The 15,270-nt window shown below is 35.7% G+C and overlaps 2 protein-coding genes across 2 annotated transcripts in view; one reads left to right on the top strand and one right to left on the bottom strand.

Moving 5' to 3' along the window:
• The window catches only part of CENPP (centromere protein P), a 158,321-nt gene that overhangs the window by 107,129 nt on the left and 35,922 nt on the right, over positions 1-15,270 (bottom strand). The gene's annotated exons all lie outside the window — the stretch shown is intronic.
• OMD (osteomodulin) lies at positions 3,075-5,213 on the top strand. The gene is made up of 2 exons (XM_009329267.1): positions 3,075-4,014; positions 4,894-5,213. Exons 1-2 carry the CDS (start codon positions 3,075-3,077, stop codon positions 5,211-5,213), a joined length of 1,260 nt encoding a protein of 419 aa, XP_009327542.1.

The raw sequence follows: 15,270 nt of genomic DNA, 5'->3' as shown, positions 1-15,270 counted from the left end.
CATGCATGTTATATAATTTTTAGCTTTCAGCTAGTAAACTGCTTATAAATACCGTTACTAAGCTTTGAGTTTATTATAGGTGGTAGAGAATCATGCTTTTAAGATTTTCTATTTTCTTTCAACTTTGTATATATGCAATTTATCATATTGTGTGCATCTGACTTGCTTCCCCCATTATCAAGTTTTACCTGACATGATTCTTGTTTTAAAGCTAGTTAAGTTCTTAGAAATATTTCATGAAGAAGTGTAGTATCTCAGTGCTTTGAGACATGACCTGCAAGCCTGGCAGGACAGTTACTATTCTACTAAAAATGCACTCAACTACGCCAAGGTATAAAAAACATCCCCCCAAATACCAGCTCCCCTCTATCCATAAAACCGGCAAAAGACTTTGGTACCTGTTACTTCTCATTCCATCTGAAGCAATGATAGTTCTCTTTACACTGTTTACCTGGCAAGTGGATCACTTGCATGAAGGCCTAAGTAAGCTTTTTCCTCAAACTGAGCAGGACCTTCCTGAGTTGTTCCTTCTGGTTTCTAAAGACTATTGTGGCACTGAGAACTGAAATTATTACTTGGAAATTTTGTGACACCTAGTAGAAGTGCTGAGAGAATAGAACCAGAAGGTGAAGCTAAAGTTCTGGACTGAAACTGAGAGAAACAGGACTCAAAAGGGAACCAAGAACATGAAATAGGCATGGGGGACAGATTGTGTAAAGATCTGTTCACGAAAAACAAAATCAAGTCACAGGATTTAGAGACAGATTTTATATAGGTAGACACCACCAGGTCTGACCATAAGTTAGAAATACGGTAATAAGGTATTCTGCCAATACACACTGCCTGAAATCTGAAACCCAATTAATTCCTCCTGAAGCACAGTATTGCTTCTCAACCCAGCAAGTGTCTGCAAATTTTATCAGCATAGTGCCTTTATACAATGCTTCTAGTGCAAGGCTGCTCTCTGTGCAGACAAATTTCTGCCATTTACTTAGATTAGCTCAGACTTCTGATGATGCTGTAGGGATACGGAGTCCCTGGCTTTGCTGAGTACCTACCTACAGTGGGGTTCCAGACAACTGACTCCATCCAAACCTGTTTTTAAGATTTTTATCAGTTATGAAACTTGATGAAAGGAGCATTCAAATACAAATGATACAAAGTTAGAAATGCAAGTTAGACAATACCACAAATTATTTCACTCAGCCATTGTCACATATGGGCTGTGTGCAACACCAGAAGATTACGAGGATGTATTAAATGCCATGATTGCTACTACTTTTTTTTTTTCCTCTTAGGATGCTCTCTCTCATTCAATTTGTAGAATACATCATGCATTAGGAATTAATCGCCACTATGAAGCATAGGAAATTAGCACTTGCAAGTCTCATCTCCTTTGTTACTGATTGTTTGGTAAAAAAATATTAAGAACATCAAGAAAACAAAGAAAAGAGTCCCCTGATTAAGAAACACGAATGTATTTACAAAAAAACCTGAGAATATCTGCTTTCTTCTGCCTCAGGGTTCCCACACTATACTGAGCGAAGTCTCTTAAAATTTTCCATGATTTGTGTGCTTTGACCTGCAATGTTACATTTTTGACTCGTCTGTTGTTTAAGTTGAACAGCTTGACATGATTCACAACTCTAATTCTGCCAAATAACAGGGTTCCTCTGACTGCATAAAGTGCTCTAAAATGTTAGTCTGGCTTTGAGCATCAGAAATTTGACATGCAAAATTGTTTTTCACAACATCAGTACTTCAGCTCAGAAGGGTACTTTGAAGGTGAATTAGTTCATGTCTGTAAAGAACATATGATTACAGAAGCATAGGAAGACTATAAAGAAAACTTCTTATCAACAAAAATTTTATATGATGTGCAGTACACAATGGTTGACTTGTATTTGACTTAATTAAATGATGGGAACAGAAAAATTAAATTTTTATCATCATTAATGCATTGTACTGTCAGCCATGTTTTGCAGAAAATAATAGAAAAACAACATAAAATGCCACAGAACATAGTCACCAACACCATGTAAATTTCTATTTTACATAAAAAACTGTTTCAAAGTAATCTATTTCACTGTTCTATTTATAGAAACAATCCTGCAATTATCTCACCTTAGTTGAGAAAATATATTTTTAACAAAAATAACTTTGTTTAAAAACAAGGACAACAGACGCAAGCCATGGCTTGGATGCTTAGTAAGACTAGCAAGTTTCTTCAGAAGGAGCGTAGCATAACACTAACTTGGGTTATTTAGAGAGATGCTGGAATTCCACCCTTGAAGATTTTCAAGGCTCACCCAGACAAAATCTAGGCTGATCTGATCCACTGTTGGAGATGGAAACACTTGGAGCACCAGACTGGACTACATGACCGCCAAAAGCCCCTTCCAAACAACACTTCTATGATTCTATGATATTGACCATGCACCATTTGTGTGTTGCAGGTTCATAGTGAGAATAACTAATACATTTGCAAAAAAAGTTTTCATCTTGACAGAGTTTAATAAGGCTATCTATGTGTTTCCAAAGGTCTGAGGAAGAAACATTGCTCAGGAATTCCATCCGCACCCATTTAAAACTAACTTGTAAGGCTGATGCTTAACCCATTACACTCGAAAGAATGCAACACCTCAAATGTCCAATACAAACCCCAGACTATACCACTTTATATAAAGTCCTTTTGCAACTTCTCTGTAATAAATTAAAGAGAGAAAGGAACGAAGACTGGGATTTTTTTCTACTCCCAACTGTTATGGTATCCTTCAGTAACAGGCACAGCAAAGGCAGAAAGCTGTTCCTTGCCTGAACTCAGACAAGAAAACTTATGTTTACTTCAAGGACAGTGTATTTGTTTATGGCTGTTTTCTTGGCAGACACAGAATGAAACTTGTTTTTGCTAATAATATCACTGACAGTGTTGCCAAAACAAAGAAAGCATTCTTCTACTTACTTTTTTTTATATTGCTTCTTCTTAAAACTGAAACTTCTGTGATTTACTTTATGACTATCTAATAAACTTATTTTTCCTTCTCATCAACAGGATACAAGATACAAATTTAAATATGGGGATTCTGAGCCAGCTATCAATCATTCACCTCCTCTGGGCTGCTATGGTCTTTTGTCAATATGAAGACTATGATTTTGAGGATGAATATGATGAGGAGCCAGATCATCAACATCCAGATTATTTTAATTTTAATCCAAATACACAAGCTGAAGTTCCCCGCTTTCCTTTTCCAGTTGAGTGCGCCAGAGAATGCTTTTGTCCACCAGCTTTTCCGTTATCCATGTACTGTGATCATCGTAAACTTAAGACAATACCCAATATCCCTAGTCACGTCCAACAACTTTATCTGCAAAACAATGATATTGAAGCTGTGTCTGCAGGACCATTCACTAATGTTACCTTCTTAAGAGAAATTAACCTCAGCCACAACAAAATTAAATTTCATATGATTGACCATGGTGTTTTTGCCAAACTTTCAAACTTAATGCAACTTCATTTACAACATAATGAACTAGAAGAATTTCCATTCCCACTCCCCAGCTCTCTAGAGAGACTCCTCCTTGGTTTCAATAGGATTTCTCGGTTATCAGGAAATGCATTGGAAGGATTACCTAACATAACCATGCTTGACCTTTGCAATAACTTTCTTGATGACTCAGTACTCAAAGGAAAATCCTTTTCAAACATGAAAAACTTAATGCAGCTCAACTTATGCAACAACAAATTACAGACTATGCCTCCTGATCTACCATCATCACTTATGTATCTCTCTCTTGAAAATAACTCCATTTCTTATATTCCAGAAAACTATTTCAACAGACTTCCAAAAATCATTGCTCTAAGAATGTCCCACAATAACCTGCAGAACATTCCACGCAACACCTTTAATCTACCTAACCTTCTAGAACTTAATCTTGGACATAACAAATTGAAACAAGTATTCTACATTCCAAAAAGTTTGCAGCATTTGTATATTGAAGACAATGACATTGAAAGTATGTTGATGGTTGCAATTCTTTAAAAGCAAAAAACTTAGCGGATTTTGGCGTTGGTTGTGGGAGGGGGTGAGTTCAGTGTATTTTCCATCCAGAATTAAGAACTTCTAGCCTAAATCAAAAACTATCAGAAACATCTCTTTTGTTGCGTCCTTGGTTTCGAGGACCTGCCACCTTACAGCTTCTCAGTTAGATCATGTCTAAACCAAGCATAGAATCCAGCAGTCATCCAAATTTGCATGTTGTTCAAGAGGTACTCTGATGGACTTTGAAGAGAGGTGAGCTTGAGCTATTAGTGTTCTGAACTAACCAGTTAATGTGGCACTGTATTTCTCAGGAGCAAACGTAGCTATGTAGCTTTTGATCAGCTTACAGTGCAGGAAGAACATCATCCCATCTTCTTCAATATGCAGTGTAAACACATCCTCGGTTAGTTTAGACCAAATGGGTGAAATGAGAAAAGATTTTATTTTTGCACCTTACCCCTAGTTTGCAATTCTTTGTAAAAGTTAATACCAGTTTTTCATAAAAAAAGCTAAAACCTTTTTGGAAATTGCTTCTGATTAGGCAATTGATAAAAACATACAGAGAAAAGGAATTATGAAAATATTCCATTCACATAAAATAGTAATTACAAATTGTAGTGGTATTCATATTTATTTTTTTCTTTAACCTACAACATTATACTTTGTAAACCTCAAAAATGTTATCATTGTCATTTACAAAACCGATTTAAAACATAGGGAAGGATTATATTAATACTGTGCACCACTAAAATATTTTCCATTTTAAATTTCAAAACATAAGTTTCACTTTTGCAATAGGTCTTAAATATAACTATTTTCTGTATTTTAATTAATATTTTTCTCTCTCTTACAGTCATAAATGTTACTCTGATGTGTCCATCTATTGATCCAATGAACACCAACCAATTAACCTATATACGGGTGGACCAAAATAAGCTTACGATTCCAATAAGCAGATACGCATTCTTTTGCTTCCCTCACATTCGAACCATTTATTATGGTGAACAAAACGTTAATGTCAACAAATCAACTCAGCTAAGAATATCAGTGTTTCGACGATTTTTAACACCAGAAGAATACGATGAAGCAGAAGACGATCACGGAACACATGATCATGAAACTGAAGAAGATCATGAAGCAGAAGAAAACTACTTCCATCCTTACTTTAAGTGAAGTAATCACTGTTAATAAGTATACATGGAAACTATTGTTTAATTGTGGGGTATTCATATCCATTTTAGAACAGTTGGATAGTCTTGGATATTTAAGATACACTAAAATCCTATCTCCACATTATAGATGTAGGTAAATGTCCTATTATCGATGTAGTAAAAACCATAATACCAGGAGCAAAGAGCACTCACCTCAGCATTAGATAGCAGTCTGATTTATAACTTGGGTTGATGATGCGCACCCATCCTTGGGTGGGCAGCCTAAGCTGAAGAAAATTGACCTGAAAGAGGTTCTATGTTCTAAAGTGATCCAACTTGCAAAATGACTAAAATACAAACCAATGTCATGCTCAATAGGAACAAGCGGATAAGGCCAAAAATCCATCCAGCTATACATCCTACTACTGACAGCAGTAGAAAATAGACACACTAGAGAAAAGAATAGGAGAATAAGATCACAAAAACACTTCCACAAGGTTCCTGCACATCTTCCAGAAACACAGATGTTTCTTCTTCCAATTTCTAATTGGACAGGAAAATCACAAACTTTCAGTTTCAAGTCTTCCTCATATTATGTTTGCAATGTCCTGCCAAGGTGTATTATAATATTTACTTCTCAGCTTGTACCTCAACTATCACAACTCTTTTAAAGGAGATTTTAGCTGATTAGTAATATAGGCAGTAAACGACCTTTCGTCAAAGGTCTTATGATCCAGAGAAAAGGATGTGCATTAATATAACTGAACTATTAGTATCTACATTTTACCTGTGCTTTAGTCCATATTATTTTAGAAGGCACCTAAAAATGTAATATAATCCTTTTAGTAGAATTGTTCATCAAGTAGAACAGGTACAAATAGTAGCATTCCAGGTTTTTTAAATTATTAATTTAGACTATCCCTCTGCATAGCTAATACCAATTAGCGATATTCTGCTTCAAAGTAGAACAAAAATTGCTTTAAGCAGTCTAAAGAAAAGTACTATTTGAGCTACGCAGTTTTTTATTATGTCTTATGCCTAGAAAGAGATCCAAATAACTACAGGGTAAGAGAATATAGAGGGCACTTTACTGTTTTTGTTTTATTAAATTCTTTATTTTTCAGCACTTTTTTCCTGATAAATCTTTGTTAGCAGTGAGGAAGAATCACCATTTTCAACAAGAAAAACAAATGAATGCAAGAAATAGAACCATACATCATACTATCAATTTTACATTATACTCTAAGTGTGGAAAACTAAGGTGGCTATACAAAAATTATGTGAGCAAATTTGTATTAGAATTTCTAAAAAGTTTCAGACAGGTTTGTTTTTTTCTCTTACAATTTCAGTTATTTTTCTAAGCCCATCTTAGTATATTTTGGTTTCTGATGCAACAACTAATGTATTAACAAAATGAAAATACTTAATGTTACTTTTTTTTAATGGAAAGAAATTCCTCGTAAGCCGATGAATATAACCCTTTAAGAGCATATATAGCCTTTAATAACAACAGGTTGTAAAAATTTGTCGATATAAAATTTATCATATCATTATTAAGTTGTGGGTCTTAGGTCAACTAACTCAAGAAATCTATTCTTTCTCTCCTTCCCCTTTTTCTTATCTACTTTCTGATACAATATTCATGGCAAAATATTTTATGGTCACCCCACAAATTTACAGTGCAGCAGAATTTATCTTCCTCTTTTTTTAAAAAAAGGTTTATTAACATTATCAACCTCAAGTACCTCTGGCTTCATGAAGGAGGAATATATGTATGTATTCATTACTTTATTTAAAGACTCTTTTCAAAAACATGTACATTATATACACATAAATTTAAAGATAAATATCTATAACTTTATAGTTTTATTTATATAAACACGTAGCATATTAACCTTAGGGAACCTTTATAACTTTTCATCTATTTAATCTTTTCAGATTTTAAGCATAAGTGAATAGTACACAAAATGCAAATCTAAATTAATACAGGTTTTTTTGAAAGGCTTGCTCAGCTTTAAAAAAGAATGCTATTCAAATATAGTACGAGTATTATATCTTTTATCACAAACTTTCTGCTTTTTAAAAACATTTATGAAGCAAAGCTTCGCTTTAAAGTAGAACTAAAGTTACTGACTTTGCAGCAACTAGTTACATACGTTTCTTAAATAAAAGTCAAACTGATAATTATTGAAAACTTTAGAGCTGTTTTATTACATTAAACTCATTCAGATGGAACATGAGAATTGTATTACAAGCAGAACCATCATAACTCACTTTTCACTCAGTTAATATTATCGTACCTTATCTGTGGCAAATACAATGCTATTCGTTAAAAAAGATTTTAGGGTGGTCAGGGAACTAAAGACTTGCTAGCCTTATGTCTCTATTAGAGAAATGAGAAGTTATAATAAAGTACAGAATTAATGGATACCTAGATAAATACAATTTGCTCTGGTAAGACTGGGCATGGCTTCTCATGAAGGATGTGGAAAAGGGAGATCCTGGTCCAAACAGCCTACAAAATTTTCTGAAAGGTTTTTAAGGAAATTAAGCTGCCACAGATTACGAGGTGACAGCACGGACAAAATTAAATAAAATATAAGAAACAGCATAAGAATAAACGGTCAGTTCTTGCTGTGGAGGGAGCCCACTGGTGGGAGTTTTGCAAAGGGCCTGTACTGGAATTTATTCAATTTAATATACTTGCAAAAGATAGACAAATCAGGCTGAGAAGTGAGATGACAATGAAGATTGCTAAGCACCAATGAAGAATGACTGCAGAATGACCTCAGGATGCTAAAATAGCCAATGAAATTCAACATTGTTAAATGAAAAGTGATATCCATGGAAAAGATCCTATTAGCTTCACATAAAAGCTAACAAAGCATGACCTCACTACCACCACTCAGGAGCAAGACTCGGAAGTAATAATAGGCGGTTCAATGAAAACACTGGCTTAGTACTCAGTAGCAGTAAAAAGGAAACTCAGATGTAGAGAGTTACTAGAGAGAAATAGAAAACAAGAAACATCATCTTGCCACTATAAATTCGTGGCTCACCCAGACATTAAACACACTATTGATTTCATAGAATCATAGAATCATTAAGGTTGGAAGAGACCTCCAAGATCATCGAGTCCAACCGTCAACCCAACACCCCCATGCCCACCAAACCATGTCCCTAAGCGCCTCATCTGCATGGCTTTTAAATACCTCCAGGGATGGTGACTCAACCACTTCCCTGGGCAGCCTGTTCCAATGTTTAACCACTCTTTCAGTAAAGAAATTTTTCCTCACATCCAATCTAAACCTCCCCTGGCGCAACTTGAGGCCATTTCCTCTTGTCCTTTCGCCAGTTACTTGGGAGAAGAGACCAACACCCACCTCACTACAACCTCCTTTCAGGTAGTTGTAGAGAGACTGTATACTGGCAGACCAAGCAGTTAGCAACAGAAAGATGTAACATAGGACATCCATAACAACAAATTTATTTTCATTTCCGCAATTAACTGGTAACTGGAGTTCACAAATATAAGAGAAAAAATTTGGCATAATAAACTCAACCTGCAGGGTTTAACTTACAAATTTTTACTGTTTAACAGATGATCAGAAATATTAATGGAATAGCAAGTGTCTTGTCTCAATTACAGATGAACCAGTTTAAAAACTTGGCACCTGACAGCAAGAAGGAATCCAAATAGAAGCTGTCAGCCTTTTGGAATCTTAGTGCATGACCACTACCAGATTAGTAAAGATACCAATAGCAACAGACATTTAGGTCATATCTATTTCAAATGAGAATGAGTGTGCACAGTATTTAGCATATTCTTTAAATCATGTATTCTGTATATAAGATCACTGTTATCGCTAAACTATAAATATCTCAGATGTTTATTTAACATCACAGTTTGTAAAAGAATGAAAGATTTGCTTTTTGGACTAACGATTTTTGCTAGGAAGCTTAAACCGGGACCTCCCCCATTAACCAGGACTGCTGATAGATGATGGAGAGCAGCTTGGCGAGCTCCTCCGCCAGCTCTCTCAGCACTCTCGGGTGGATCCCATCCGACCCCATAGACTTGTGAGTATCCAGATGACGTAGCAGGTCATTGACCGCTTCCTCTTGGATTATGGGGGGTTCATCCTGCTCGCCGTCCCTGTCTTCCAGCTCAGGGGGCCGAGTACCCTGAGGATAACTGGTCTGCCTATTAAAGACTGAGGCAAAGAAGGCATTAAGTACCTCAGCCTTTTCCTCATCCTCGGTGACAATGTCCCCTCCCGCATCCAATAATTAATAAATTAATAAAATAATCAGGTATCCAATAAATTAATAAAATAATCAGGTATCCAATAAATTAATAAAATAATCAGGTATCCAATAAATTAATAAAATAATCAGGTATCCAATAAATTAATAAAATAATCAGGTATCCAATAATTTCCAAGCCCTTCAGGTAGCTATAATCTCTACATATGGCATAATTAGAAAAGGATCAGAGAAATGATTCTACGAAAGACAATAAGGTCACCAAAGGTAAGGCGTGGCTTCTATGTAAGCAACATGGAGTAGGCTAGAACTCACCAGTTCAGAAAAGAGATGGCTAAGGGGAGATGTAGGAGATAACCACAAAACTGTGAGTTGCATACACACAGCATGGGTCCGGGGATTAACCGCTCCAGTAGAAGAGCAAGGAGCCATCAAACGAAGCTAGTATGTACCAGCTACAAACTAGAAAAACAAAAGTTTGTGAGCAATGAGTAGTCAGCCCATTAAACTGCATGCCTGAGAACACAGTGGATGCAGCAGCAATTTTATACCTGGTTTCAAGGGAAGACTGGGTAAGCAATTGTATTTCTTGGAAAAGATCCATTATAGGTTGTTAGACAAAGGTACCAAAGTGCTGAGCTGAAAATAGCTGGAGAATGGAAGAATACTTGGAGACAGGATGAGACAAGAATCATACATGCTTGTCCTATTCTCAGTCTTCCCGAAGCATCTGCTTATGGCCATTGTTGGAGACAAGATATTGTACACTAATCTTTATTTTGAATTCCACACCCAGTTCTATGTTCTCACTATCCTGGACTATGGTAACATTCTGGTATTTCTCTTCACTACTAGTAAATGCTTATTGCCTTGATATAGTTGAATTTTAAACGTTTTTTTAAGCACTACCAACTATGGTTATATGCCAAGGCATATTCTAGCTCATTAGATTTGGGAACAGCATGTCTACAATGCTCCGTGTTGCCCTGTTCTGTAGCAGACAGACACCCATACTGATTCAGGTACACAAAGCAGCCTAGCCGTGTAAGCGTGGAGCTCTGTATAAACCAAATTATACCACTACATAACCACATAGATTTTGGTATCAAAACATATTTGCTTCATGTTTGCTTTGGTGTTTATCTTCTGAATATTATGTAGTCTTTTTAAGCAGGAAATAGATTCATAAACTAAGAACTAAACATGCATTAAAATGCTACTTATTTTATCAGTAATAGCACAATCTAACAAGTATCAAACAGCTTAATTACTTTATTTACAGCAGAGTCAATAAACACAGAAACAAAGCCTGATCTGGTTTACAACACTGTGTCTGCACTAGCAGTTAAGCACTAGGGTGGATCAGTAGAGCAAAATACTTGTGATGAGGCCGTGAGAGCCCTCTGTTTTTTGAAGGAGAGGAGCTTTACTTCAGACTAGCCCTAGCCACTAATTAAAATCCATTAGCAGCTGCAGCACATCAGATGCACCCCTGAATACATACATCATCAGGTTTGCTATATCCAAAAAGAATAGTCCACATACTTCAAAGAGCACTGTGATGTGAATCAAGGTGCAATAAGTTGGGGTTATCAGGAGATTCGCTTCAAAAATGCACTCCTGATCCTAATTAAAACACTAACAGAAACATAACCAGAAACACAGCAACTGAGAAAAATGAAATCTCCGTTCTACTTTCAGCTTTTGGACAAACTATTTTGAAAAAACATGTTTTCCAAGTCTTACCTGTATAAACAAGGATGGAAACTTCTTGAACTCTAAGCTAAATATTATCAGCATTATCCAGAGTGCATAATAATTAACAAGGTTGGGTTAGACCACCATAGAATATTTTCATACCCATGTAAACCTATAGGGGAAGAGTCTTACAGATTTCTGGAAAACATTCAGTTATGACTAAACAAAATTAAAGCTCTCAAAACCACAATAAAACTGACAGATTTTTTTCACAAAAATCTATACCACAAGAGGCTATTGTAAAAATCAAAATAAAGAAAGAGAAATAACAGTAGTTTAATCCAACTGTCTACATTTCTTCCTTTAGCCTCAAAACAGTGGGAATATATTTTGCCTTTTTCCATTTTTTGTTGTTGCTGCTATTTAATACTTATAAGGCTTACTTTTTGAGATATTTACTTCAGCATTCTGATAATAAAAGTTACATAGATTAAAAAAGAAACTCTTTTATAGAAAACAGATGGTTTACATTTCAAGTTTTCTGACTTCTTTTAACATATTCATATTCCACTTTTACAATATGAATCAATTTCCTTCTTTGTTGCCTAACTCGATCATTGCAAGCAATAAACATAGGAATTTCCTACCTGAAAGACACCAAAGGAGAACGTACTATTTTAACAAAAAAATTATACACCAAAAAGATTTTGCAATCATTTTCCAATACTACTGCAAAAGTATGAACTCTTCAGCTATAAACCAAATTGTGTATACACTATTGGAAGTTATGGAACTCCACAAATATACGCATTTATCATATAATGTTTTAAACTATTCTGTACAAAATTTACATTTCTAACAACCTAATTAATTTAAAAGGAAAATAAATAATATCTTAATCTCATAATTCATTGCATAAATTTGTCATCTACAGAGAAAAATAAATCAACCTTCCCCTATTACAAAGCACAATACAAGGAAAAAATAGATAAATATGAAGATTAGCCATAAATATAGAGAAGAAAGTAGATGCTGTGAATAACATAAGGAACAGATAACAAGAACATAGAAGTGAAATACATAAGGCCAATGAGTCTTGGAGCCCTGACTCTAGTGTCCCTGTAGACACAGTAATGGCTCTCAACAAATGATGATACAGTTATAAAGAAGTAATGTCAATTCAGGAAGGTATTCTAAGCAATTTTAATAAATTGAGATAGGCTGGCTTTTGATTCAGGATATAACTGATGATATATAGGCAAAGTTCAAGAGAACATATGTTCAACAGAGGAGCCTGGGTAAATAGCAGACAGTACTATTACTCCAGTTACCATTTGTATTTGTTAACTGTAGTTTGATTCCTGTTTACTACTGTGCATCACTTTAAAAATGTGCTTTATTCATTTACAACACAGTAACTGATACAAGGAGTCTGTTTCTTTTGCAGAAATGCGAGGAATAAGGGTAATGTCTTCAGCTTTAAAAAATTCTGATTATAAAATCAGAAACATATGGAAGGATGTTCATACAATCGCTAGGTCATTTTTCAGCTGTCTCTATTTTGCAGCTGGTAGCCCTAACAGTGACCTAAACTTAATCTAATTCACTGAGCCTTGGAAATAGTTGCAACTTTTCATAAAAATACCGGAGGTGTTTATGCATAACTATTTCATATCTGGTACTTTTTTGGTCATTCTGAATCTTTAGGAATGTTCTAAGCTTTCTCTGTAAGACATGATGACCATTTATTTTACATTTAATACTACCTCCAAACCCTCCTCCATCCCTCAAGGATGCTGAATTGGAATATACTTTGCTTAATATTACACAACTCTTCTACAGCATCACCTTCAATCCAATTTCTGTGCATTGCTCAAGAACAAACCAGGAGACTGCTTCCTCCCTTTTGGGTACTCTGGCTTTTTGTTCCCAGAATGAATGCAGCCCCAGCATAAGCACAGACATTAAACTGCCTTAAAACTGTTTTTACACCCTTGTATCAGGATCTCAACAAAAAGCAGAGGGGGATGCAGGAGTCACAGAGAAGTTCCATATCACACATAAATGCAGCAGTCAAAACATGTAGCTGTACCATCAAAGAGACAAAAATAATTTTAGCAGGTAAAATTAACCAGGCCACACAAACAGTCAAGCAGAAAAGGCCTGTGTGTTAGAAAAAGAAAATGATGTAGAGAACAAACCAGAACACTTATTTATTTCAAGTTAAAAAAAGAAGACAATAAAAAGACAAATATTGAGTTCAGTTTTAATATCACTTCATGCCTTTGTTCTCTTTAACAGTAAATCTATGTTTCACTGCTTGCAGATTATTTTGTACACGTTATCAGGTTGGTTCAATAACTACCTTTTACTCTACAAAACCTTTTCTATTATAATTATTCCAATCCAGAGCAGCTGGTCAACATTGTAAAGTGTTTGATCACACTTCATACAAAAGATATGCTAAGGAATATTGAACGTTGTTACCTTCCACATGGAGCAAAAAAAATCACATACAAAAGAAAACTCAGCATTGTGTCTAGGTCTATAAATGCCCAGAAGCTTTTAAAAGCTTTCCTAATTTGCCCCCAGCTCATTCTGTCACAGACACATTTCTACCCAAGACACTAATTTTTGAATATTCTGTGTAAGGGATTCTCAATATTCATCAGGCATAAGGAAGCTAAGCAATAACCCATACTTCTTTCTTCCAAGAATGCTTAAAAACAGTAAAACCCAGAAACTACAGAACCTGCCAATATTGCCCTTTAAAGAGTATGATACAAGATGAAAGCCAAGGTCTTTAAGCAGCTGCAAAAATATACTTTCTTTGCCTAAATAGAGAACAAATCTGAGTATTTAAAAGTTTAAAAAGTCTCAGTTTTGGCTTATTTCATAAGGAATATCTTGATAGCAACCTTACTGCACTCTCCCTAGTGCTGCCTCATAGCCCTATTAACCCACGCACACAAAAATAAGACTTCCCCCCCACCCCTTCATTTTTCTTCTTCTTCCTAGTGTTCTGTCTCCCATCACACAATCACGACTCTTTATATAGGCAGTGCCAGTCCCTGCTCCCACGTAATTCCTACAGGCACCCTGGAGAATTCATTTCCAACCAACAACCTTACAGAGAGGAAAGCGTACTCCCTCTGGTAATCTGGCTCTTTTCAGGTCAATCGGTTCTTCAGTGCCTTGCAGGGGTTTAGCAGGAACTAGACATAAGTGCCTCACTGAGAATTATCAGCAACCAGCCCTCATTTCCATTGTAAAACACATTACAGCATTTCAAAGCTATGCTAAAATTTCAGAAGAGCGCTCTCCTATCATTTTTGTACTAAGCTACTAAGCATTAAGTAAAAAGTGCTAAACACCAACATGGTAAAAAGGTAATTAACATGCTAGCACCTATGAGAACTGGGTAAGAACTGCTCACGGCAGCTTTTGCAGTATGCACCTGCATGATTAGTTTTTAAGGAAAACTTTAATTTCTTTTTTGATCTGCCTTTTGAAGTGTTAGTAGAAAGGTGAGATTCTCTAGTCATACTAAAGCTCTGAGAAGGGCAGAATACATGAGGCCACTTCAAGGACAAGATAAATAGACTGAGCTGAACGTCAGCCAGTTCAAATAATTCACAAAACCCGCTCATCTGCCTGCAAAACAAAATCTTTCCTCAGTTCCTCTAGGATATTTTCAGCTTGATTTTTCACTTTACCTACCCTTGACATATAAACACTACTAAATAGTAGATTCCTTCCCAGGTGCTGAAGAAGATTTAATCAGTGACACATATAGTTTGGATAGTTACCTTAATTTTCGTCTTGTTCTCCCATACCTTTCCTACCTCCGCCATCCATACCCATTTGACTTCTCTCTCTCTCTCTCTCCTAAAAGCCTTTTATTCTTCACTGTCTATTCTGATAGAAGGCCACAATGGGGAACAAGTTTTACACCTAACCTGTATGCAACCCTTTCCCCTAAAGTTAAGTTTTTCTGAAAGCAGAATCCAGAGAGCAAGTGTCCCTTGTTAGACTAACTTGGATTCCCTCTACTACAAGTAAAAAAATGTTATACTTCATTTACGCCTTCAGCTACATTTCATATCCTTACAAAA

The sequence above is a fragment of the Pygoscelis adeliae genome, unplaced genomic scaffold, assembly GCF_000699105.1.
Source record: "Pygoscelis adeliae isolate BGI_AS28 unplaced genomic scaffold, ASM69910v1 Scaffold277, whole genome shotgun sequence".
NCBI lineage: Eukaryota > Metazoa > Chordata > Aves > Sphenisciformes > Spheniscidae > Pygoscelis > Pygoscelis adeliae.
This window is presented reverse-complemented; position numbering and strand designations above follow the sequence as displayed.

Coding starts and splice junctions, on each gene's coding strand:
- OMD (XM_009329267.1), top strand. CDS start 3,075: ATGGGGATTCTGAGCCAGCTATCAATCATTCACCTCCTCTGGGCTGCT. Junction 4,015..4,893: donor TGAAGACAATGACATTGAAA/GTATGTTGATGG, acceptor TCTCTCTTACAG/TCATAAATGTTACTCTGATG.